Source organism: Podarcis tiliguerta (genome assembly GCF_965153285.1).
Source record: "Podarcis tiliguerta genome assembly, chromosome: 17".
Classification (NCBI taxonomy): Eukaryota; Metazoa; Chordata; class Lepidosauria; order Squamata; family Lacertidae; genus Podarcis; species Podarcis tiliguerta.
This window is the reverse complement of record NC_139550.1, coordinates 9,376,366-9,402,723: the sequence shown is the minus strand read 5'-3', so window position 1 is coordinate 9,402,723 and position 26,358 is coordinate 9,376,366. Positions and strand designations below refer to the sequence as shown.

At 47.2% G+C, this 26,358-nt stretch overlaps 1 protein-coding gene and 1 long non-coding RNA gene across 7 annotated transcripts in view; one reads left to right on the top strand and one right to left on the bottom strand.

Moving 5' to 3' along the window:
- The window catches only part of FAM131B (family with sequence similarity 131 member B), a 48,932-nt gene extending 24,179 nt beyond the window's left edge, over positions 1–24,753 (bottom strand). Inside the window, exon 1 of one of the 5 annotated variants that reach the window (XM_083420350.1) lies at positions 24,629–24,753. In XM_083420350.1, coding sequence (XP_083276476.1) covers positions 24,629–24,656 — 28 coding nt within the window. In that variant the 5' untranslated portion in view covers positions 24,657–24,753. Of the gene's footprint in view, positions 1–504; positions 572–650; positions 671–18,999; positions 19,473–24,221; positions 24,301–24,628 lie in introns of those variants that run through there. The other 4 variants (XM_083420349.1, XM_083420352.1, XM_083420353.1 and 1 more) reach the window with 4 other exon arrangements.
- Positions 674–15,482, top strand: LOC310667953. 2 transcript variants are annotated; one of them, XR_014506476.1, is made up of 4 exons: positions 674–892; positions 10,429–13,266; positions 13,410–13,668; positions 14,682–15,482. It is a non-coding gene; the product is annotated as an uncharacterized lncRNA (long non-coding RNA). The 2 variants fall into 2 exon arrangements; XR_014506477.1 differs by lacking the exon at positions 674–892 and having other exon boundaries at positions 10,294–13,266.
- Positions 24,754–26,358: the final 1,605 nt, after the last annotated feature.

Here is a 26,358-nt window from a genome sequence, read left to right as displayed (position 1 = left end):
AAATCAGGAGGATTTGGGCCAATATTGCCTGTTGCCTGATGGGAAACGGCTCAGGACCGCAATACCTCAAGGACTGTCTCTCCCCATATAAACTGCCCCGGACTCTGCATTCATAATCTGAGGCCATTCACCTCCCTCTTCCATGAGAGGTCCAGAGGGTGGCAACATGAGAATGGGCCTTTTTTGCAGTGGCTCCCTGTTTGCGGAATGCTCTCCTCAGGGAGGTTCCTCTGGTGCCTTCCTATATCTTCGCTGCCAGGCGAAAATGTTCCTCTTCAACCAGGCCTTTGGCTGATGAATATTCTACGGCCTATTAAATGTGTTTGTGGGAGGGCAGGTTATGGGGTTTTGTTTGGGTTTTTAAGTATTTGTTTGTTATTTTACCTTGTTCTTTTATCCTGTGAACCACCCTGAGATTTTAAAATGAAGAGCGGTATAATAATAATAATAATAATAATAATAATAATAATAATAATGTGGACATAGCTCCCTCCTTCAACTCACAATCCTGGCTGCTCAAATCTAAGGGATTTGCTGCCTGCAGTCCCCAGCTTCAGTCCCACATTGCTTGACAGTAGCTCATGTTGGCTATTTCTGATGGGAAAAAAGTACATCTTACACAAATAGTTGAAAATATTTTTAATTTTTACTTGTCAGGTTGGCAACAGTATTATTTACAAACTCCTCCAGACAGGGTCTGCATGAAATCTCCACACCTCTCACCTTCACAGTCAAAATAGAACTAACAGAAAAAACCAACCAACTGCCAACTGCCAATTTCCAACTGTCAATTGTCAACTACCACCTCCTTTCTCCATCTATTCTTTGTGAAATACATTTTCAATGAAATTACAAATACTAACAGCTCAACACCCTGAGCAAGTGGCTGCTGGTCAGATTTTTTTTAATTATTATTATTCTAGAGTTGCAAACTATTCAATCAAGTGCTCAGCCATGTTCCTCCTTTCCCCTAAAACGTAAAATGTTGAAAAATTGCGGTGGAGATTGTGAAGAATGGTAAATTCATCACGCCACAAGACAGCACCTCTAGGCAGATCTTTTGATATTTAAGTTCTACCATGTTATGGAACCTAAACAAAAACAAAAACTTGCCTCAAAACAGAAGTAGCACACTCGTTTTACAAAAGCAGCAAAACTGCCTCTACCATTTTCACAGCACCAAACCTGTACACACTCCTTAAGATAACACAACCATAGCAACAGGAAGCAGATATAAGCAGAAATTAACAAGGACTGTAGAAACACAACTAAAAGTAGTTTTTTTTTAAAGCCAGCTAATTAAATTATGCCCATATACAGTAAATGTAATAAACAGTATGCAATACGCAATTATGTCTACCTACTCTCAAAGGTGAACGCCAAGAGATTCTGTTCCACTAAGCCATAATTTGTTTTATTGGCTCTGTCCCCAGTGTTTGGTGTTTTCTTAAAACTATCACCATATATATACATATGCTTTTCCTTCATTATTAGAAGCTTCCTTACAGCTCCCATTTCCCTCTGAATTTTTTTTAAAGTAAGTTTATAAAAAGAAAGCTGACAGGGGTTATTTATGGAACTGGCTGACAGGGTAGAAAAAGGCATTAGAACTAGTAACTTGCCTACAAGGCCATCACTCCTGATCTCTCCTGAAATAGCAGCTAGGAAGAGACAGGTTTCTCCACACAAACCTCTCACCCTTTGCTTCCAGTGCCAGCCTGATGCAGGCTGAGAAGTACCTGGCAGCCAAAAAAACTCAGCACCAGGTATACCTGCCTCCCAAGGATCAGGCAGCGGTGGCACATGTTCCCCAAACCCAGCAACTCACCATCTGCCACATAATGGCGTAGGAGAGCTGATCTCCTCCAAGTTCCACCAGGCTTGTTGCTTCCTGGCTAGTCCAATGTGCAATGCCATCGGTGGCAAATTGCTTGGACTCTGGAGGGATGTTGCTTCTGCCGTTCCACAGCTCCATTTGGCCACTGCTTGGTAATGGGGCAGGAGAGCTGAAAATAATGCCAATGTATTTCACACCTTTTGTTTTAGATAGTACACAGGTAAAAGGTAAAGGTAAAGGTACCCCCTGCCCGTACGGGCCAGTCTTGACAGACTCTAGGGTTGTGCGCTCATCTCACTCTAGAGGCCGGGAGCCAGTGCTGTCCGCAGACACTTCCGGGTCACGTGGCCAGCGTGACAAGCTGCATTTGGCGAGCCAGCGCAGCACGCGGAATGCCGTTTACCTTCCTGCTAGTAAGCGGTCCCTATTTATCTACTTGCACCCGGGAGTGCTTTCGAACTGCTAGGTTGGCAGGCGCTGGGACCGGACAACGGGAGCGCACCCCGCCGCGGGGATTCAAACTGACGACCATGCGATCGGCAAATCCTAGGCGCTGAGGTTTTTACCCACAGCGCCACCCGCGTCCCATAGTACATGGGTAGATGAGTGTAAAAAGCCCGGGACACAAATTTTCACATCCCTCTACGGTGGCTCATTTACCAGAAGTAATGCATTGAGTGTTAATTCTGGAAGTGTATACTTGATTCTGACCAAACTTAGCCTCCTAGGAGTATACACTTCCAGAGTTAACGCTAAATACGTTGCTTCTGGTAAATGAGTCAACATAGCTGCTAGAGGGCTGTGAAAGCTTGTGACCCGTGCTTTTTAGACTCGTCTACCTGTGTACTAAGGGACGCGGGTGGCGCTGTGGGTAAAACCTCAGTGCCCAGGACTTGCCGATCGCATGGTCGGCGGTTTGAATCCCCGCGGCAGGGTGAGCTCCCGTCGTTCGGTCCCAGTTCCTGCCCACCTAGCAGTTCAAAAGCACTCTTAAGTGCAAGTAGATAAATAGGTACCGCTTTATAGCAGGAAGGTAAACGGTGTTTCCGTGTGCTGCTCTGGTGCCGGTTCGTCGGAGCAGCTTCGTCACGCTGGCCACGTGACCCGGAAGTGTCTCCGGACAGCGCTGGCTCCCGGTCTCTAGAGTGAGATGAGCGCACAACCCTAGAGTCTGTCAAGACTGGCCCGTACGGGCAGGGGGACCTTTTACCTTTACCTTTTACCTGTGTACTATCTAAAACAAAAGGTGTGAAATACATTGGCATTATTTTCAGCTCTCCTGCCCCATTACCAAGCAGTGGCCAAATGGAGCTGTGGAACGGCAGAAGCAACATCCCTCCAGAGTCCAAGCAATTTGCCACCGATGGCATTGCACATTGGACTAGCCAGGAAGCAACAAGGCTGGTGGAACTTGGAGGAGATGCAGGAAGATACCTGGGGATGCAGGAAGGAGATGAAGGAAGATACCTGGGGACACTTTCAGCCCATGGACCTATAACCAGTGCAGCTGCATTGTGGCGGGCCAAAGAGGAGAAGTTGCCGCATTTGGGCTGCACCAAGGCTGCCCCCCACTTTTGTTGTTGCTTTTTGGGTGCCCCCTAGTGAAAGCAAGGCGCTCCAGGGGTGGGGACTGTACAATTTTGCCTCACCTTTTGGTGTGAACTTAAGATGGCAAGATAGCAGCCCAAATAGTATGGCCCTGAAATGGACCAGAGTTGGAAACAAGTGTTATATATATATAACCATCTAAGGAGGAGGAGCCCAAAAGGCTAATAAACCCGTCGTATAAAATTTCCTAACTGTGCCACTGTCACTCTGGAAAAGAAAGGGTTTCCATGGAGTATATAATTAACACACACATCAGTTGTTCTTAAACATTCTGCTTGTTTAATTTATTTGCTCAGCTTTGGCCACTGTTTAACACAGGGCTTTCCTGGACCTGCTGTAGTTCTTTAAAGTTTATTTTGTTGATAGAAATCTTGTGCGGTTTGGAAGATTTACACAATACACAAGTTTTTCCATCAACAAAATCAGAACGAAAATTAATTGCATTCTACAAGCCTGGTGGTTTTTAATATGTGGTCTAAGAAAAGAGAGTTGCTCTCTCCTGCCCTATAGATTTGCATCACTAAAGAGAGCAGGCTTGTGTATAGCTACTAATTTGGTCATCTGTGGCAAGTGAGAATTGCATCCTGTCAACCCCGAAAGGAAGCTGTTGTAAACTGGAAATGAGTTTACAGCCCCCCAAAGGACTAGTGTTGGTACATGTGGAAAGGTTGGCCATTAAACATTTCTGGCGGCTAGTAAGTTTTGAAGGTTAATCTGCATGGGTGCCTTAATGTGCTATTGCTCTCCACTTAACATACTGCAAGATGCAGCTCACTTGCACATCAATGTAGGAAATTTATGGGAATGGTCACAGGCACGATCTATTGGTGCTTTAAAAACAAACAAACAGTACAGTGGTACCTCAGGTTACATACGCTTCAGGTTACATACGCTTCAGGTTACAGACTCCGCTAACCCAGAAATAGTGCTTCAGGTTAAGAACTTTGCTTCAGGATAAGAACAGAAATCGGGCTCCGGCGGCGCGGCAGCAGCAGGAGGACCCATTAGCTAAATTGGTGCTTCAGGTTAAGAACAGTTTCAGGTTAAGAACGGACCTCCGGAACGAATTAAGTACTTGATCTGAGGTACCACTGTACCAGATTACAGAGAAAACTTTCCAGCTCCAATTTTCTGATAAATGTGTGTACACACCAAGAATTTTCTCCCTACAAAATACAGTGCTATTGAAGTATGGATGGTTGCCTCTCCACACATACTTGGTCGAACCAAAACCTACGTATTTAAACTTATCATCTCTGTTTGGTTCCCTTTGGTTCAAGAGGCAGCATTTGTCTTTTTCAATTTCTATATGATACTTTGCACTGCATCTGGTCAGCCTGTCATCAAGTTTCCTGGGCAGCCTTAGGCAAATCATTCTCTCGGCCCAAATCCAAGAGAGGTTGCAAAGCTAAAAGTGGAAGCTGCCACGTATGCCACCCTGAGCTCCTTGAAGGAAGGGTGGAAAGTGTAACGAGCAAACGCAGATACCTGGCTTCTTCAGATAAATCAAAGTTTTGGAAGCTCGGTTTTAAATCAATGTCAGAAAGTCATATCAAAGACTATCCAACATCTATCTGTGGGAAATGAGGTGTGGGGGGAATGAAATGGAAGATGGTGGAGGCTGGCGAGGCTGACTGATTGGAGCACTCCATGCTGAAACTGGTTCCCTAATTTATCATCAGTTATATAGTGCCATCAGCACAACTGGAGCATTTTTATGTTTAAAGCACAGGGCACTGCCTCACCTCTAGTCTGCCTCTCAGTAAGTAGGTCCAATTTAAATGAGTTGCGCTAAAAAGCCACTTCCACCTTAAGAGGAGGTGGAGTTGCAGGCTGCATGCCCCCACCACGCGCGCAGCGGCTGGCTGTCAGCCTCCACGCGATTGAGGGAATCCCCAGCTGCATCATCCCCTGGACAGCCAATTGGCTGGATCAGGGGGTGTGGCCTGCACTATTTAACACTGGCACAGCCAGGGATCTCCCTCTTTTGCTGCCTCCAGCTGCTCCGGTTTTCCCACTCTCCCACCCTTCAAGGTTTCGTCTTTGACCTTGCTATGGACCTCGGTTGGTTTGCCGTTAAGGGGCTGGGTAGGAATTTTTTCCACTTGGCAAATTGGCACCAGCCACTTGCTTTTTTACCTTGTTGTTGTTGTTTAGTCGTTTAGTCGTGTCCGACCCTTTGTGACCCCATGGACCAGAGCACGCCAGGCACTCCTGTCTTCCACTGCCTCCCGCAGTTTGGTCAAACTCATGCTGGTAGCTTCGAGAACACTATCCAACCATCTTGTCCTCTGTCGTCCCCTTCTCCTTGTGCCCTCCATCTTTCCCAACATCAGGGTCTTTTCCAGGGAGTCTTCTCTTCTCCTGAGGTGGCCAAAGTATTGGAGCCTCAGCTTCAGGATCTGTCCTTCCAGTGAGCACTCAGGGCTGATTTCCTTCAGAATGGAGAGGTTTGATCTTCTTGCAGTCCATGGGACTCTCAAGAGTCTCCTCCAGCACCATAATTCAAAAGCATCCATTCTTTGGCAATCAGCCTTCTTTATGGTCCAGCTCTCACTTCCGTACATCACTACTGGGAAAACCATGGCTTTAACTATACAGACCTTTTTTGCTTTTTCACCTACCTCGTAGCAAATCATCACAACTTCCTTGGTATTGGCAGTTAGGCATTGGTATTGGTATTCTTATGTAGATGAAGGGGGGGGGAGGAAGCACCATCACCTCCCCTGCATACTGAAGGGTAGTCCGATAAAGGATTCCAGGGGGCGTGGCCCTGTCCCGAAGCCTATGGAGGTGTGGGCCCAAGGCACGCCCTCGAGCGGAGACCCCGGGGGAATTCCTAGTTGATGTGCATCAGCAGGACTCTCCCTACTGGTGGTTAATCCTTCCCGGACTTCAAGCGGACAGGCTGAAGCCGGATAGTCAGTTAGGACCAATGCCTAAGCCAATACCGCTCATCACCTGTAACCAATAAAGTTGTGGCCTTATTTAGCCCAATTGTGTCATGTGTCTTTATTTCCACTGGGGGGGGGGACAGGAACTCGCCACGCAAGCACCGGCTCATATAGCATACCTTCCAATACTGGAGTGAGGGAAATTGGGACACAAACTCAATAGAGGCTGCAACCCCTCTCACTCACCCTCGGTTACCTCCCCCCTTCACTCCTTTATCCACCACCTACGCAGTGGCAGCCTCCACAGCCATCACACAGCCTCTGCCTCCACCATACTTCCAGAAGCTTTTGGAAGTATGTTGGCTGGAAAGCCGCCGCAGAAGGAGGAAGAAGATTGGGGGCACGCAGGTGCAACTGACTCGGGCCACAGGCCAGGACGGGGGGGGGGGGGGAATTATTTTGGTCCGCCAAAAGGGGACATCCGAGATTTGGGTCAGAAGTTGGGGTGGCTTCTCTAAACCCAGGGTGTCCTGCTTAAAATGGGGCTGTGGTGTGGTATGGTATAGGGTCCACTGCAGACTTGCATCACATTTGAAAGGTGTCTATTCCATGTGCAGCCTTTTACAAACTCAGTATGCACAGCCAGTATGTATAGAGGCTTGTGCATTAGCTAAAAAGTGTATGCGCCCTATAGCAATAAACTCTTTTTTTACAAAAATCTGCATTACATTCAGGTCTTGGGGTCCAAAATGATATGACCTATTTATTCAAAAGCACAGCATGTTATTTATTTAAAGCAGTCCATAAAATACAGAATTCTTAACTTTGTTTAGTTAGTTTAGCTGCTGCGCTTCCAAGACTGGCCAATTTTGAACCAACTGCAAGTGCTGCCAATTTGAGTCAATCATCCTACAACCCTTCAGAGAAAAAGCCCACCCCACCCTCCCACTATATATAAGGGTCTGGTGACTTCTGTTTCAGTGTATCTGAAGAAGTGTGCATGCACACGAAAGCTTATACCCAGAACAAACTTACGTAGTTGGTGTCTAAGGTGCTACTGGACAATTTTAATTTTTTTATTTATTTCAGCTGCCATTCTGTTTTGGAGTGGGGCACCTCAGAGAGTTGGTGCTTACCTTTAAAGCTGGAGTGGCTGCCCTTCCAATATTGCTGGATTACAACTCTTACCATCCCTGAATATTGGGCCATGGTGGCTGTGGCTGAAGGGAGTTGGGAGTCCAACAACATATGAAGACCAAAGGTTAGCCACTCCTGCCTTAAAGCTTGGAACCTGAACGACTGCTTTCTTCCATCCAAACCTGTCTTGTGTACAGATGTCTCCATCAAAGGCTCTTCTGCAGGTGCCGCAGGTCTCTGAAGTCAGGTGTTTGGCTTTCTTGACCATTTGGTGCCAGCTGGAAACCTTTTCATTTCCCCAGACCTCTGTTGTTTTAATATGTTTGTTTTGCTATTTTGGTTTTGTTTGCTATTTTGGTTTGCTATTTTGGTTATTATGTTTTAATTGTTCTCATAGCCAGCTGCCTTGAGAGTACGTTTCTGAAGAACAGGATATACATATTTTTTTAAAAAAATGCTGCAAGTTGCTAAAAGCTGGGAAATGACACAGATCGATGGTAAAACACATGCCTTGCATGCGAAAAGGTCCCAGATTTTATCTGCAGTACAGCTAGGGAAGATTCTTGCCTGAAACCCTGGAGAGCCATTGCCAGTTCTTTTGTAGATCAGGATTAGCTAACCGGTGGTTCTCCAGATGTTTTTGAACTCCAGTTCCCCTCATCCCTGACCACTGACCATGCTCGAGGTTGACGGCAGTTGGAGCTCCAATAATATCTGGATGGCCACAGATTTTCCATCCCTGGGGTAGGCAATACTACATTGGCCGGACAAATGATCTGGCTTCCTATATGGCAGCCGCTTATGTTGCAAAAGTATATTTTCTTCGCACTGAGAAATGACAGCTCTACTTGTCCAGGAATAACATTATGCGCATTTGTCAGTGTACAAGTGAATAGAGATAAAATGGCCAGCATAACACGCTCATCATAAACATGCTTTTAAAAACAGCCACGCTTGCCGGATGCATTTTGACCTGCTGGTCTCCCCCCACCCCCATCAATATCAAATTACAAATATAAGTAGGTTAGAGTCACATAATGCAAATAATCCGGCTTAATGGGGCAGGCAGAAATTCACTTGGTATTTAATTCAGAGGCAATTCTCTCCTCTGCGAGTCTTCAGTTCTCTTCAAACTTACAGCCTGCTCAGTTTCACAGTGTTCTACAAAGCAAAGGCTCTGTCTCTTTTTCCAAAGGTTTGTAAGCTAGAATTTCATGAGGTTTTGAATAAACCTATTTTGTGCCCTTGCTGCTGAATATAACATGTAAGTGGACAACTCTTTAAACACAAAGCTGGACCAGAGATCCCCATTCAGGCTTCTATTGCAACTGGAAGGTCACCGAAATTGGAGCTTATAACAAGAAAGCTCAACTCCACAGCCTGGTCTTCAATGGCAGTGTTCCCTGGATCTTAACTACTCCCAACACAAGCTTATTCAGTCTGCCAGAAGTTTCTATGCCTCTTGTTCCATTGTCCAAATGTCCTCACAATTAGAAAGCAATCCCAGGTATCTACCCTAAATCTGGTTGGCTGCAACATGAACCCATCATTCTTGTGCTCTCCTCACTGCCTGTAGGAAATTGGGCTCTTTCTTTTATAACAGCATCCTTACACATAGCAAAAAAAATGCTTCCATGTTCTATATTTGGTTGTTTCCACGAAAATCCACGCCAGTCCTTTTAGTTTTTCATCTATCTAGAATCTTTGTAGATCATACTAGCAAACTTCTTGCCTTCCGGCTTTTAAGCGCCTGGAATTTTTGAGGAAGAACTGTCCCATGTCTGTCTCTTCTTTCCACAAAACCCCCGTTTCCAGAAAGGTGGAAATGCACTTGGAATATTAGAATTCAGGTACTACTGAAAACCCTCTAGTGCAATTGTGACCAATCTGTGCATTCATGCCCTGCGGTTCACCCACCAAGTCTCATGTTGGGAGTTCCTTGCCTCTCTGGTGAACATTGCAAGCTTCAAGCATTTTCCTGATCTTGAGGGTGGAATACTCACCATGGCAAGCAAATATGCAGATCCATGGTATGACGTCAGCCCCGAAAAGTGACCTGCACAAGTGCATTCCACTTTAATGTCTTCCACTTAGAGGTCAGCTTGCCCTGCCTTCCAATTACACAGCTGTCTTGAGTTAAAACTGACTTAACAAAGGACTGGCTTCCCCTATCTATCCAAGTATCAGCTGACAACTAAGGTAGCCCTACAAAACAACTGGAGGTGGCTTAATTTGCACCAGAAGACAAATGTCTTAAGAGTTAACCCGGGGTTTGGGTGATCTTATGTGTTATACATGGGCAGAAAAATTGTGCCCCGTTTCCTCCCCCCCCCCCCGCCTTTACTACTACAATGAAGGCACAAGGACATGCAAGCTGCAATAAAAAAACCTTGTGAAACATACTTTTAAAAAAAGAGGTAGTCCAAAAATGCCATAGCTATGGGAAGACGGGAAGGAGCAAGACAGAAACGCAACATAAGTGATCTAGCCAACATTTTAATAAAGGCACAGGAGACAATTTGCAATGTAAACACATCTTCGAAGTCTGAACTGTCAGGCCCAAGTGTGAGCTGGGAAGATGAAGAACCATAAATACAAGATTAAAATATTTCATGGGGAAAGCCCCTGATGTGCCAATGGTACTCATTCACTTGTTCCTTTATGCAGCTGGTACATAAAACTGCCCTCCTAATTTCAGTAGAACTTTCCCCTACACGTGAAGTCCTCAGGGGCTTTGAGATGTTTAACAGCCGTGGCCACTCACTGCCCTCTCACATTCTGACTTTTCCCTTGAGCACCATGGCCATTCCAATTACCTCAGCTATCTAGATTCATTTGACTCTGTCTACAACCCGCTCAGTCTACTTCTGGACTGACTATCCAGAATGGGAATCAGGCTCTCTAGGTAGCTATTGTTCTGCCCCATGGAACTGTGTGCGTTTTGTACTCTAGGCTGTTTCAGCATCCACATGAATCCATTGAATGAGGTAATTCAGAATTTCAGGGAGGTGTCTTCAACATGCTGATGACACCCATATCTACTTCTCCTCTGATTCAGGCGAGGCTCTGCTGAAATATGGAGTGAGTAAAGAAGGGAATGAGGGACAGCATAAATTGAATCCACAAAATACTGGGTATGGTTGACCAGATTTAGGGAGGTGCTGTTCTAAATAGGGTTGCACTCCATTGCCTAAAGCAGAGATTATCAAGGTGACACCCATAGGTAGCACGGAATCTGTGCAAGCACTTGCTTCAACACCCACTAACCACCATAACTACATCTGAAAACTTGTCTAGAAACCAGGTTTCAAAGTTCTTTGCTAGGCCACATGTAGACTGAACACACACCCTTTCCGAGGGCAACTCCGATTGGATGCCAGCCCCCATCCTTTCCATTCTGGATGAGAGCAAAGATGGGACAACATGATGCACAGACCAAGAGGTGGTTGTTGAGTTCAGGTAGGTTGCTATGGCTTATTATAGTTTCGTGTGTGAGAGGGTGTCAAAAGGCACTTCTTTTTGAGTTTTTCAATTTTCTATTTTGCAGAACTGCTCCTGCCAACCATTTTATGACTGGCGTCCACAGCACATTCTCAGAATTCAAAACATGCCCACAGGTCCCAAAAGGTTGGCAACCATTGCCCTAAAGAGTCAGGTCCACAGCTTGAATATTGGAAATCTCTGCGGCTCTGGCATGAAAGTAACTTTCACCAGGTGCAAGCCTTCCTGGGCAGAGACATCCTGGCCAAAATCATTAGCATTCAGGCAACATCTCGTTTAGACTATTGTAATCCACTCTACACAAGGGCTGCCTTTGAAGACTGCTCGGGAATTTCAGCTGGCACAAGATGCAGCAGCTAGGTTGTTGACAGGGATTGGTCATATGGATTACATCGCATCAGTCTTGAAACAACTGCTCTGGGCTGCTGGTCTTTTGAAGTAGAATTCAGAGTGCTGATCTTACCTTTAAAGCTGGTACTCTAGGGACTCATTTATGAACCTGCCAGAGTATTAAGACTGACCTCAGAGGGCCTTCTCTGGGTCCCCCATAAGCTTTAGGAGTGAGGCAGGCAGTGAGCAGGGTTAAAGCCTTTTCCACTTCAACACCTGAGTTTTGGAAAGCTTCCCCCATGGGAGGCTTGCCTGGCATAATAAGCCTTGTTATTTTTTTGTGCCGGGTGCAGAATTTTGCTTTTTATTTTTCACTCTTTTATTATTCCGAATTCAAGGTGCTCTGCTGGTTTCAATAATTTTTATTTTATTGTTTTACATTTTGTAAGTCTTTTAACTGAACCATGAGATATTAAATTCTTGCAATAAATAAAATAATAATAATAATAATAATAAAAAACATTGCTTCCTGTAGTGAAAAACAAGAGTTTGTTTCTCTCTGTCTCTCTCTCTCACCACACTAAATCAGAAAGAGCTTAGCTAGCCCAGGGAATGAAGCTAGCTGGAGGAAAGGGGGGGGGGTCAATGTTATATTAATACCATTACGTGTAATAGCATCTCTTGATGTACTGGAATGATGTCACTGCGCAAGAACTAGATTTATACACACTAAACAGCATTGTATGACCGCTAAGCGGAAACCGTTCTAGAGAAATTAGATGGGGCAGTTTTGTGGGATCTGGAAAACAGTCAAGAGACTAAACAATGGAGGGTAGCAGCATTGTTTGGGGAAAGAAAACAGATGAACAAATGTATCTGCAGACTGACAGTGCTTTGGCAGCATGAAGGCAAACTGAGGAGAAGCAGGAGAGGGAGAAAATAAAGTGCCAACAACTGAACCAACACATAAGCAAGAGTAGTACAATACATGAGACCAGTGTTTCCCAAACTTGAGTCTCCCACTGTTTTTGGACTACCATAATCCCTAGCTAGGGATGCGGGTGGCGCTGTGGGTTAAACTACAGAGCCTAGGACTTGCAGATCAGAAGGTCGGCAGTTCAAATCCCCGTGACAGGGTGAGCTCCCGTTGTTCGGTCCCAGCTCCTACCAACCTAGCAGTTCGAAAGCACGTCAAAGTGCAAGTAGATAAATAGGTACGGCTCCGACGGGAAGGTAAACGGTGTTTCTGTGCGCTGCTCTGGTTCACCAGAAGCGGCCACATGACCCGGAAGCTGTACGCCGCCTCCCTTGGCCAATAAAGTGAGATGAGCGCCGCAACCCCAGAGTCAGTCATGACTGGACCTAATGGTCAGGGGTCCCTTTACCTTTACTAATCCCTAGCTAGCAGGACCCATGGTCAGCAATCATTGGAACTGTAGTCCAAAAACAGGTGGAGACCCAAGTTTGATAAACATTGCGTTAGATCAACCTTTCCCACCCAAGAGCCCTCCAGATGTTGTTGGACTGCAACTCCCATCAGCCCCAGCCAGGATGACAAAGCGGCTCCAGGAATCACAAGGCAGTGAAGAACTCAGTGCAAGCTGTTGGTAACCTGCTGCTGCTACCCAAGTTACTAATTCACATATTATACTCAGCTCCACAGTCCTTTGCCTTCTCTCTATGGACAGGCAGCTTCTAACATTAAGAAACTCTTGCACAGAGTTATTGTGTGTTGGGGAAACATATGTAAATGATAGCATGATGATAGCACATATGTTTTGCTGTGTGCATGCAGGTAACAGGCACTGCCAGGAAGCTACGATCGTGCTTCCTAGTGAATGAAAATGAAGCAAAACAGAAAATACGCAGTTGCCACATGTAGAAGCATGGTTTTCAGTCAGACAGAAAAGCTGACCTTCGTTTAAGAATGTTTTCACCCTGCTGAAATGGCTTGTTGTTGTTTAGTCATTTAGTCATGTCCGACTCTTCGTGACCCCATGGACCAGAGCACACCAGGCACTCCTGTCTTCCACTGCCTCCCGCATTTTGGTCAAACTCATGCTGGTAGCTTCGAGAACACTGTCCAACCATGGCTTACAGAGCAATAAAACAAGTTAGTTCCTGCCCTCGGGCTGTGTCCACACATTTAAAAACCTCATGTTAAAACCCTACTTCTTGTTCAATTCCAGGTTTGATCAGTAGTGTTTTTATAGACGATGAGGTGCTGGAAGTCACCATGAACGCTTCCCTTATAATGGTAATGGTGGCTACCTGAGAGGTGCTGGAACTGAGTCCTGGTGAAAAAAAGCCCTGGGTTTGATGAAAAAGGCTGCTGCCTTAGATGAAAATCTCATGCCAGAGGTAATTCAATTAGATTGTGGCCTGTGCTTTTTGCTTTCTTACCATGACAGACTAACAATGCAATTCTAGCCATGTCTCTTCAGAAGTAGGCCATATTGAATTCAACTGGGATCACCTCCAGGTAAGTGAGTTAGGATTGTAGCCCAGCACAGCTAACCTTCCTTTTTTTAATGATAGATCCCCCTGGTTCGCTGTATTCTTTTCTTCCATTTGCCCTCCCCTTCCTCCTCACTGCTTGAAGGCACGCTGTGGTTTGGCACTGCCTCCCCAATCAGCTTTAATGCATTATGGAGCTATCACCACCCAGCTCTGGTCTCTTAATAATGCCAAATTTGATTAGCTCTTTCTCTTTCAAGGGCCTCCATCCTTCCTGCTGTCCTTTTCACTGGCCTGGTTTACATAATCATCTCTCATTTGGTTAGCCTGATCCCTGTGCACGCAACCCCGACACTCTCCCCTTCACATGATTAAACTAGGAAAGTCTCTAATTAAACCACAGTTTCTCATCCTGTCCAAACCGGAAAACTATACTTAAAACCTTCAGTATAAGCTAGGATTGCAAAACAAAAAGAAACAAACAAAAAGGTGCTTCAAACTGTGGTTTGAGATCTTGGCTCGTTCAGAAACTGATAAACCATGGTTTTCCCTGTTCAGACAAACCAGAGTTAATTAGAGGCTTCCTGGTTTTATTGTTATGCAGCACAAATGGAGAAGAGAAACAGCCATATCGGCTCATGTGTATTTCATCTTAATAAGCCAATATATGATTGTCCAAATGTAGTCCTCCAAAACACACATCTTAAGATTAAGCAATGCCTTACTATTTCCTAGAAGCAGGAAACCACTCCCAAATGAATACCACATGACTTGGTACACTGATTATGATAAACAGCAGCAAATTACTTTGTGTTTATACAGTACTTTGGGCACTTTGCTTGCCTTATCTCAGCAATCCTTTCTTGGAAGATAGTTTGTCTACCGCTGTTGATCTTCTCCTGTTGGATCTTCTGCAGCTGTTGGAGATTGTTGGATGGACTCTGCAGTGATCTCATAGTTCAGGCAGTGCCAATAGCGAGGGCCAAGACGTGGCCAGCACTCCATCCAAACTGACAATGCACCATACCACCACACCACAAACTTCAACAATCTGTAGAAGTTCATCGAAGACACGGAGTACCTTAGTAGACACACTGGTTAGAAAACAGTTCCTTGAAGTCACAAAGTTTGAAAAACTATTTTGTTTTGGATGATCCTCAAAAGGGTCATGTAACTACACTGATAACCAGAACTAATTACACATACTTTATTTATTTTTTAAATCCTGCCTAATTTTCAGAAGAGACTCCAGGCAGCTAACAAATCAAAACATTGTGCCATGTTAAAATATGTCACGAGTCGGGAGTTCTTTGCCCCAGTTAAATAACTGTGACCGATATATATCATGCAAAACTGGCATAATGGAATAAAACTCTCTTAGCATCCAACGGCATCCTGGTGGCATAATTTTGAACTTGTTGCAGTTTCCACGCGGCAGTTTTCAAGGCCAGTCCTATGTAAAGTGTGTCCCAGTAGTCTAGCTACTAGAATGTGAATGATTGTTGAAAAATCCAAGGTTGTCTGGAAGAGCTGTAGCTGGCACCAAGCAACCTTCACTACCAATGCTGGCCACACATCTAACATGAGCAGCAGGTAAAAGGTAAAAGGCAAAAGGTAAAGGACCCCTGGATGGTTAAGTCCAGTCAAAGGCGACTATGGGGTTGTGGTGCTCATCTCGCTTTCAGGCTGAGGGAGCCGGCGTTTGTCCACAGACAGCTTTCCGGGTCATGTCCACAGACAGCTTTCCGGGCCAGCATGACTAAACTGCTTCTGGTGCAACGGAACACCGTTAAAGAAACCAGAGTGCATGGAATAACTGTTTACCTTCTCGCCGCAGTGGTACCTATTTATCTACTTGCACTGGTGTGCTTTTGAACTGCTAGGTTGGCAGGAACTGGGACAGAGCAACGGGAGCTCATTCCGTCACAGGGATTCGAATTGCCAACCTTCTGGTCAGCAAGCCCAAGAGGCTCAGTGGTTTAGACCACAGGACCACTCACTAGCAGCAGATAAAGCAACACCCCAAACCATGCACCAAAATTCCAGGGGGGGGTGCAGCTCTATCTAAACCAGGCTATAAATCCAAACCCAAGTACCAGACCAATACTCTGTTACTTAAAATAAATAAGATCTTGTTTAACGAGCTGGACAGTAAGCTGGATCCAAAGATCCTGCAGGCACGTCTTCATGGTTCACCGAGCAATTTCAGTGCCCCCACCCCTTACGATCAGCTCCTGAAAATTAGAATATATTTCAGAGCATCTATTTGAGGGGCATATGGAGTATGGCAGGAGGAACAGTGGAATTCTATATGGCGGGGATCCTGGAACCAGGAGGCAATGGGTCTCTTGGGGTTCTGCAAGGAGACAGATTGGATGTGTTCAGATGCCATACAAAAATGTGGCTTAACAAGACATGAACAAGCATACACTCCCCTTGTCCTCCCACACTAATACCTCACCCCTCTTCCTTCTGAATCATTTCAAGGCGGCATTTGGAAGTGTTTGCTTGCACTTTTGGCAAACCATGGTTTGCCATGTCATACAAACTATGGTTAGTTTTAAAACAAACCAGCTTCAAGTCATGGTTTCTGAAGATGGCTTGTTTTAAGTTATCAATAATTCTGGGTCCGGGTGACAAGGCAAGCTATATTTAACTAAAAGCAGAAGCATCCAAACTCCTCTTGGCGAAATGTGTCACCCTAGGGAGAGGATAGGCTTATTCAGGTGTTACTAAACTATAGTACAGTGTTTCCTAAACCTGGGTCTCTAGCTGTTTTTGGACTACAACTCCCATCATCCCTGGCTAGCAGGACCAGTGGTCAGGGATGATGGGAACACTAGTCCAAAAAAACCACTTGTAGACCCAAGTTTGGGAAACCCTGCTATGGTGTGACATCTGAACACAGCTTCTACACACAGGAATGACAGGCCCTCCTCCATACAAGGCTAACCAAATGTTTGCTGTAAGAACTCTCAAGGCAGAGCTGGGCATATTGCTACCTCATAATGAATGTTCAGCATCTGATGTTTATTTCCATCTTATAATTGATCTCAAGAAAGCAGACAGGCTTCTAGTGCTGAGGCCATCTGTGACTGAGCCCCAGAGAAAATATTATCTCTGTCAAGAAAGAGTCTGACCCAGTAGACTCAGGAGTGCCTTGCAGACAGAATGGGACATTTCAGCTCTCCAGGTGGTATTCAACGAACTTTCACCGAGAACAGAGCCCACTGAAATTAATGTACGTGGCTAAGTTAGGCCCATTAATTTCAATAGGTCTGCTCTGAGTAAAATGTGCTGGCCTATTACCCTTCGCTCCAGCTCTACTTCTTCCAAGCAAGGATAGAAGGAGCGAGTGATGTGCAGACTGTCAAAAATAAAATAGCAAACACTAACTCGCTCTACTTGTTCATTTCTAGCTCAAATTTCCAGTCTCCTTTATCTGTGTGTGGGGAAGGGGAGAAGTTATGTATCACCGGCGCTGCATCTTTTAACATAGTGGAGACCCACACAATTTGTCATCAAGCTACTACCTTTGCAGGGCGGCACAGCAAGGGCTCAATAGCCTCCTCAAAAGCTATTTCTAAATAACTTCCAAACTATTTTCATTAGTAGATTTCTATTCTCTTTCCCCACCTCGCTGTCTTTCTGGTAAAAAGGCACAGAACCCTTGCTTTTAAACAACCCTGACTAAAGCCCATATATACCACTTAGACATATTTTATTATAATGACAATCAGAGCACTTAAAAATAATTATGCCCAATCACTGGAAAGGGGTCCAGAATGATATGAAGTTAAGGTCTGATTTCAATAGATCTTTCATTGGAAGAAGAATTATTAAAAATGAACATTCTCCCCTGCTTTTATGGCTGCTCTGCTGGCTTTAACGTTTTGTTTTATTGTTTCTTGTTGCATGTACTACAAGAGTCTACGAAAGCCTTCAGAGACCAGAGTCTTAATTCCTACAATACTTGAATAAAGTGAGTTCAAGACCCATGCCTTTCTACCAATACTTCCAAAGATTTTTTTTTGTTGTTTTTTTTAGCAGAGGTTTAGTGGGTTAGATCCAGAGAAGCAGCTGGAGTCAGTTCCTCTCATTTGGGGGATTCACTGATGTCCTCCTGTCTGCTCTCTCTCCTAATGAAAACTACAGTAGCTTCAGAGGATTCGGAAATCCTCTAGATTAGCTACTTAAGGGACATTTGTAGTGTTGGGTTGGAGTAACAGCAACCCACCCAGTATGAATGCAAGTACCTCCTATGTGGGCCACAGGATCTCTGGATCCAAGCCACTATTACCTGGACAAAAGACAGTTTGAATTTCAATAAAAGGTATCCTCAGAAGAATTTTCCAAAATATCTGAAGTGCACCCTACCTTATTGGAAGAGTGAATAAAGTGGTAGATGTTTAGATAGAATAGAGACCAGAAAATATTTCAAAACTTCAGCACTTTTTATTCACTTACATGCAACAAATATTAGAAGGCAATTACCAATGCAACCCATTGTCATTTGACAATACAGAACTAAGATCCATGTTGCAGGTGTTATTTCAGCACACAAAGGTGATTCTTTTTTACACACACACATACATTGAATTCATGTGCCTCATGAGATCTTCACAATACAGCGAATCACCTATAACATCCCTTCTTAACGCAGTGTTACCCGTAAGTTACATGGCGGCATTTCTCAATAAAAAAATTTATCAGCAATATTTTCTTACACATCTTGTTGCCCGGTTGACACATGCAAAAGACAGGAAAGCAAGAAAATATGAAGAAAATGAAATGGATTAGAAAAGCAATGGACCTCGTGACATGCTATGTATGTTTCCTCAGTTCAGTGGGACTTATTCCCAAGTGTGCCTGGACTGCAGCCTCAGTTAAACGAACAGGGTAGAAAGGTTCTATATTACTGTATTAGCGCTTGAAGCCGGCAGATCTGTTGCTCATTATTTAGCAGGTGCCCTCTCTGTTTCTTAAACTAGCCTTGTCTTTATGAACAAGCTATAATAATTATTTGATTTGCTTTCTTCTCCTTTCATCAGTTTTATAACAATGTTGTTTTCGGTTTTATTTCTATGCTACGGTTCCCATCATCATTTTGTTTCACGTTGCTTTTGCTTATTTCATTTTATGTTCCTTTTATTAGAAAAAAAAAACCTAACAGGAAAAGGAATCTGATTAAGGCTGAAATCCTATGCGCACCTACCTGAACACAACAATACTTACTTTGAAGAAAACAGCACCATGTAGTACCTTGTTTTTAAGAAGATCCCCCCCCCCCACACTAAAGCATGAAATTGGCAGTCCTGGTTATGATCAGTTTTGCTGTCCTCAAATTTCACAGCTGATGTGCTTCCCAGATGATGAGACTAGTTGGAGACCGCAATGGAAGAGAACCACATCCCCACAGCAAGCTCTGAATCATATCCCATGTTACCAGGAGCCTTGTTCACATTGCTCAGAGGCTGTTAAACCCCCCAACTAGCTTGGCATTTCAAAGATGCATCAGCGGAGAGATTTATGCTTCCCCCACAGAGCTGAGAATACTAAACAGTGGCAGGTTGGGCAAGGCAAGTGCATTGCAATGCGTCCTACTCTACCCAGACTCAATAACGTTGTGCAGTCGCTTTGGAAGGGGGAAGGAAAGAGACAGCACAGGTGTGTACGCATGAAAACTGCAGTCAAGTCAGCAACAGCACAGCCATAAACAAATTTATTCAATTAAAAAAGCCCCATCCACTTGGGGGAATTATGATCTTCAGATTGCAGGCAGAGGAGGGGAGCTCACGGCAGAGGTGAGATTTTAAGTGGGGGATTTCTCCACCGCCATCAACCATCCATGACTGCCACTTTCTTCTACACAATTTCAGCAGGAGAACCCTTGTGGGAATATGCATAAACTTGATCCTTCACAATATTGTTTGCTTCAGGCACTTGGTCCTAATTTGCCTTAAAAGTCTCCTAAACAGATAATTACGAGCAGTTCGGTTAAATGCTTGGCCAACCAAGAGTGGGTGTCACCGGGGAGGGCGCTTGTTATTTTAGGAGAATGCGTGGGTGATACGGAAAGGAAGATCATCAGATGCTGTGGATTCGTATGCAAGAGAAAGAGTGCAGTATGTTTGGGGACACAGATGAGACTGGTTTTGGTTTAGATTAATGGGTAATATTCTTGAACCATGCCACCTTTGACTACATGCTGAAATGCTATAAGGAAAAGGCTTCAACAGGTGCCAGGGACAGGCTGGGCACAGAGGAGTGGTAGGAGGCACCAAAGGAAGAAGGCTCAGAGCCTGGGGAGTGGTGGTGAGACAACGATGAGTGGTCAGAGGGAGAAGACTGGGAAGAGAAGGTGTCGGAAGCTGGCAGAACTCAGGAAGGGGGAACTAAAAGGCGACATTATCAATTACTCTGAGTAAACAGAAGCATATGTTCATGTGTCATGGACTGGGTAGACTCAGAGGAATGGTGGGAGGAACCAGCTGTGGAAGATTAAGTGGTCAGAGGGAGAAGACTGGGAGAAGGAGGTGATGGACGCTGAAGAGGTATCAGGGCTTAGGGACCAGAATCAGAGGCAGAAGCTGAAGCTGAAGCAGAAGAGGAGGCCAAGAAGCAGAGATGAGTCTACCTCGTGAAGAAACCAGGGTGTCTCCCACTCCTGCTGCAACAAGCTCCCTTCCCCACTGGTCTCCCGGGTCCAGAAGAGGTATGAAGAGAGGGAGGAGCAGAGACAGGAGTGCCGGCTGAGTCTCAGGTTGCTTGGGAAGCACCCGGGATAACCACAAGTCTTAGGCAGCTGTGGGAACGCGGGGAGCTTCACTCTCCACAACCGCCTCACATGGGAGGCAACCTACTGGGAAGAGTTGCTGTGCTCTTTAGGCCTGGCATAACTGAGCAGCCTTGTTTCTTCTATTACAAAGTTAACTTCACTTACTCTGTGTAATTTATTGCTCACCTGACAACAGGACAGGAAGTATTATTGGGCCAGAGACAAGCAAGATTTGGGAGAGCTGAAGTTAGCATGATGAGAGTAGTTCAAAGATGGAGACCCTTCCTTTCCCCCCTCAAGGACACATTCCCTCAGAGGTTATACCTCTGGGGCTGTGTGCTGCAGCTGGTGGCCAGTGGTACCAAAGCCACATGAATCGCTTTCCACATGAATCACATTAGATCTAGGGGTGCATATGGTCCCTTGAGCCACAGGCTTCCCATCACTACCAGAGATCTAGGAGAAGATCTAGAGTCACACACAATGACTACCGTCACAGTCCTTACTGGCAATTTTGGTGAAGAATCCCCCCACTCTCACATCCAGATGGTTTGCACCACAGAGATTTCCCAAGAAACAGAGCAATGCTACCATAGGAAACCATAGCTAATGGTGGCATTCCATTCTTACCAGAGGTTCAGACTGCATCTCATTTGAGGCCTGGAGTGGCTAACTGGTGACTCTCCAGACAATGTTGGACTCCAACTTCAATCAGTCAGCACAGCCTATGATCAGGGATTACTGGTTGCAGCCTAACATCACCTGCAGGGCCACAGGTTAGTCCAGCCTTACCCAATGAACTGCTCTATATACCAGTAGATCTTTTTGGACTACAGCACCCATCATCCTTGACCACTGGTAATGCTGGCTGGGGCTGATGGGAACTGTTGTCCAAAACATCCAGAGGACACAAGGCTGGGGAACACTGGGTTAGCCTATATTCCAGATTTTGTTTATACCTATGTGAATGACAAAGTCATCATTACCCATGGTGTTAACATTCATTTCTTTGTTTGACCACCCCCTGGCTCAAACCGGTTGTAGATCACCTCCCATAAATATGTTGTTATTTTCAGCTTAACACATTAGAATCTGAAAGACAAATAAACAAAAGCAACATACTCCAACTATATCCATTGGTTGCAGGATATGGTGTGACAGAATGTCGAGGCAGTATAAAAACCTATCAGATCTATTTATCTAAAGGCAATCGTGGGATGGATATGCACAGCACGGACAATAGCTACCAGTGCATTGTGAAAGCTCAGTCTTCAGCCCTTAAGATAGTCCTCGCCAACTTGGAGCAGTCCAGATGTTTTAGCCTACCTGCCTATCAGCCCTTCTAAACCCTTGCAAACATGGGGAAAGCAGTACATGGGGGGAAGGGTTAGTGATGCAATCCTATACACTCCTGGGGGGAAATCCCACTGAACTCAAACGAGACATACTTCTTAATAGCCCTGGGTAAGATATCACGGCGAGCATTCCTCCCTGTCTGCTGCAAATCACGCCCTCCCCCAATTTTCCCAAGTAGTTTCAATCAGAAGCAGCAACCAGTTGACTTTAATATATGTTTGCCTTTAGCGTGTCACAGCAAAACCAGTAAAAAATCCTATGTCAACTTGGTAGTCTGACGCCTTTATGATGGCAACAGGGTGGGTTTTTTGGGTGTGTTTTTTTGCAAAAGATGCTGCTTCATCAGGTGCATGGGCAACTTTTCAAGGGAATCCTAACATGCTAATAAGCAAGGGACCACCCAATGTGCAATATGTTTCCTTGAGATCTGGTGGGACACCTGAAAACTAAGTCCAAAATACTTCCATCCCTACAGCTCAACGTTCTGTTATGTGGCTGTCAAATGCATACATTTAACACAGTCATTTTACAAAATATTGAAATTTTAGAGTAAAGGTCAGTCTAAGCATTTGAGTGACGGAGACAGAAGATACCTAGACATCATTCACGGGCATGCAGCACTGAAAGCTCTCCTACGTAAGTATCACTGAAGGGAACAGAAGCTACGCAAGACCGCTGTTGCATTAATGAATGGCTCCTACCTGGGGCTTATCGATCCAGATTTGGTTGTCTCCCGCTCTGCCACCAAAGGTTAGGGCCACTAGTAAGAGTCACCAGATTCCCTACACTGGCAAAGTCATAAGATCTCACTTCCAATGAAGGGTACAGCAGAATACCAACACTAGCATTGCTAGAAGAAAACTCTGACATTAGAGAAAAAATTAGGCTACAACTCATTTCAGGGTACAACTCCATTTCAGCAACGCAGGACCGCATCCTTAGTACGTGGCACAACACACTGTATGTTGTGGAAGCTCAGAAGTGGAACACCTACTTCATGCACAGAAGGTTCCATGTTCTACCCCTGGCATCTCAAGGTACGGCTGGGACAGACCCACCTTAAACCCTGGAGAGGCACTGCCACAGCCAGCAACACTGAGCTAGATAAATGATCTGACTTAGTGTAAGTCAGCTTCCTATGTTCCTATAGAGCACATTTAAGGGGTGAGGGTTCTCAGGTCTCTTGTGTCACTGCCCATACTGGGGCCACAGGTACGTACCTACTAAGCAGGTCCTATGAATCTGGAGGAAGCAAGGCTTCCATAGCCTCCAAACAAATTGCTACCTATAATGCCCTCTTGACACCTTATTCAAGAAAGCACCAATTCCCTGCTGGCGACTGCTATGCTTTCTGAAGTGTAGATACGGGGAGGAGATGTATTGGTTACTAGGAAGAAGGGAGAGATGCAGTCAGTCCGTCAGGACCCCTTCAAATCTCTGCCAAGCCACCAAGTTCACTGGGTGGGCAACGCAACGGGCAAGTCACTGCCATTCCTGAGCATGTTTGCTTGGAAATAACAAGAGTCCGTGAAGGGACTGCCAAGTGCAGCTGCAATTGCTGCCTCTGTCTAATTTACTCTTGCGTTGTGAGGGTGAAACGGGATCTATATTGCAATGCACCACGAGCCCCTGAGATCTGGCAGGGAAGGAACGTTAAACAAACGCGGAAGAGTAATTTAACTGATATGCCAAACATCGCACAGGGGGAAAGAGGCAGAGCTTTTGGGCGAAAAGCATTTCAGTGCCAGAGTCGGAAAAGCTAAACGGCAGCACCACCACTAATGGACAATGTGGGTGGGGCATAATCCACTGGGACGGCTTTCCTGGGCAATACTCATCCAACCCATTTTTCTGCACCTTCCTCCCTTTTGCACTGAGCCTTCCTGGAAGGTTGTGGCACATGGGTCAAAAGCCCAGCCTGGACGCCTCTTAAGTGGTACCCAAACCCACCCTGATACGCCTCGTGCCTGGAAGGGCCTTTGGAAAGACTCGTCCCAGAATATGTCCTTTTCGTTTTTGCAATGCCTGAGGCTGCAGCCCGTAAATCCCGCTGGGGACCGTGGTGGGCGGGTGCCATTCGATTCTAGAGGGATGCGAGGAGCTGTGTAGCAGAAGCAAGCGGGGGTGCCCTTGGCAAGGCGCTCCGGTCTTGTGGGAGGGATCCAGTGGCTGCTCCTTCTGCTGTGGCGTGGGCAGCCACAGGGAGGGAGGGAGAGAGGGATGAGCAGCCATCACTGCAGTGATATGGAGAATCTGATAACAATAACCAGGAAGGGGAGGGGAAGGGATCAGCCGGCAACCCGGGCGCTGGTGGGAAACTCACTCAAGGAGTGGTGGAATGGTCTGGCCACTGTCATTCCCTATTCTTTACCTTAAGGCTTTCTCCATCCATCTCCACGCCAAAGGTACCTAGGCCAGCAAGCTACGGGCATTCCTGGGGGAAGACGGAGGCGGTGACTCTCTTTCTGTCTCTCCTTGTCACAGGGGAAGCACACCTCCTGCCTCCGAGGGCACCTGCCGCCGCTGCCAACCCCTTGGGGATGGGGGGCTCTCATCCTGGTAGCAGGTGAGAAGCAGCCCAGGCTGCAAAGGGGAGACCCCGCACTCCAGACGTGGGGCCAGCAGCGAGGCCCCCTCCCCATCCTTCCAGACGGGGGCAGACGGCCCTTCCAGCCCAAGGCCCCTTCTTCCCCGCCTGGCTCGCCGCGGCGCTTCTCCGCCCCTCCTTACCGACAGTCCTGGAGCCGATGCAACCCATCCTTCCTCCGGCCCGCGGGGCTCCCTCGTCGGGGAGGGCGCGCAGGAGCAGGTGCAGCAGGCGGCGGGGGAAGCGGCCGCCGCAGCCTGTGCGCACCGAAGCAGAAGGCGGCGGCGGCGGCGGCGGGAGCGGGGCTGCGGAGCGGGGGCTCCGTCACGGCGAGTCCCCAGGGCGGCCCGCCGGGGGCCCCGCAGGGCTGCTCATCCCCGCGCCGAGGGGCGAAGGCGCGCGCGAGCCCGGCAGGCCGAGGCGCCCCGAGGGAGCCGCGCGAGACGCTTCCCCGACGAGCAGCCAGACCCGCCTCCTGCCCGCCCGCCCGCCTGCCTGCCGTCTCCCTCGCTCTCTGCCCGGCTCGGTGGAAGGAAGATGCTCCCGGGGCTCACGAGGGAGGGAGGCGAGGAGGGAGGAGGGCTCAGATTGGGTAAACAGCTCCCCAGCCCGGCGCGGCGCTGCCATTGGCTGAGCCGGAGCCGCGGCGGGAGGAAGGAGGGAGCGGGCGAGGAGCGCAAGGCGGCAAGGAGACGCGCGCTGCTGGGGGGGGGGGGCTGCCTGCCAGCCAGCAGCCGGCCTGGTACACGCCCTGCCATGCCGGGGGGGGGGGCAGGTGGGTGGAGAGGAGAAGCTGCAAAGCGGCGTGTTGGCACGTCCACACGAGAAAGCAGAGCGGGTCTCCGCTCTTTACCAGGGGGCCATTTTGAGGCATGCCGCCCTACGAAGCGGCACCGAGGAGCAAGCGGGGCGGGTGGGTGGAGAAAGCCAGCCAGCCGTGAGTGTTCACACGGGTTGTTGCGGCTTCTCCTCCCTAGGAGGTGGCGTGGCGGCCATCTGCCACGGATGCTTCACTCCAGATTCCTGTATTGCTGGGGGTTGCACTAGACGACCCTGGAGGTCCCGTCCAACTCTACGGTTCCTGGATTCTATGGGTGGCATCGTGGCGGGGGTTCAGACGAGACGCCAGGGTCGTCGCCTCGGGTCAAGGGTCGGGGAGGAGAGTCCGGCGGGCGCCGTAATCCGCACCTGTCCAGAAGCAGAGCCGCCGCTGGTCGGCTGCGGCTGCCAAGCCTGTGCGTGCGCCCACCTGGCTCCCGGGAGAGGGCACTGCGCACAGAAGGGCAGCCGGCGAAGAGCGGCTACGACTGCAGTCGTCTTCGGCCTTCGCCGGGGAGGAAGCCCACGCCTAACGCGAGTCGACGGGCGCAGGAGGGCGCTGCAGGAGAGGAACAGCGAGGCCCGTCGGGACAGAGAGCGCGAGAGGGATGGGCGAGGCCAGCTCCGGGGCATCGCAAGCCCCATAGCAGCCAACTCCTAGGGGCCGAGGGACCCCCCCAAAAATATTGGAGCGTAGGGGTGCCCACTTGAATGAAATATTGGGGAAGTGGGTAAGCCCCGCCCTCATAATCGATCACATGGCGGGATGCACGCGCACTATTTGAATTGCAATGCCTATCAACTTGGGGGAGGGCAGCCCTCTGAAATATTTTATCCCTCCCCCCCCCCCCAGCTGACGGGCATTGCCATTCAAATAGTTGTGCGTGCATGGCACCAAACGATCGATTATGCCAGGCGGGATTTACCTGCCCCCCCCCCCCATTATTTTATCCAACTTGGCACCCCTGGCAAGCCCTCTGCCCCGGGCGGACGGAAGGTGCGCGGCGAGGGATAGCAAGCTGGGGCCGCGTTTTTTCTTTTGGTGGCGCTTTCG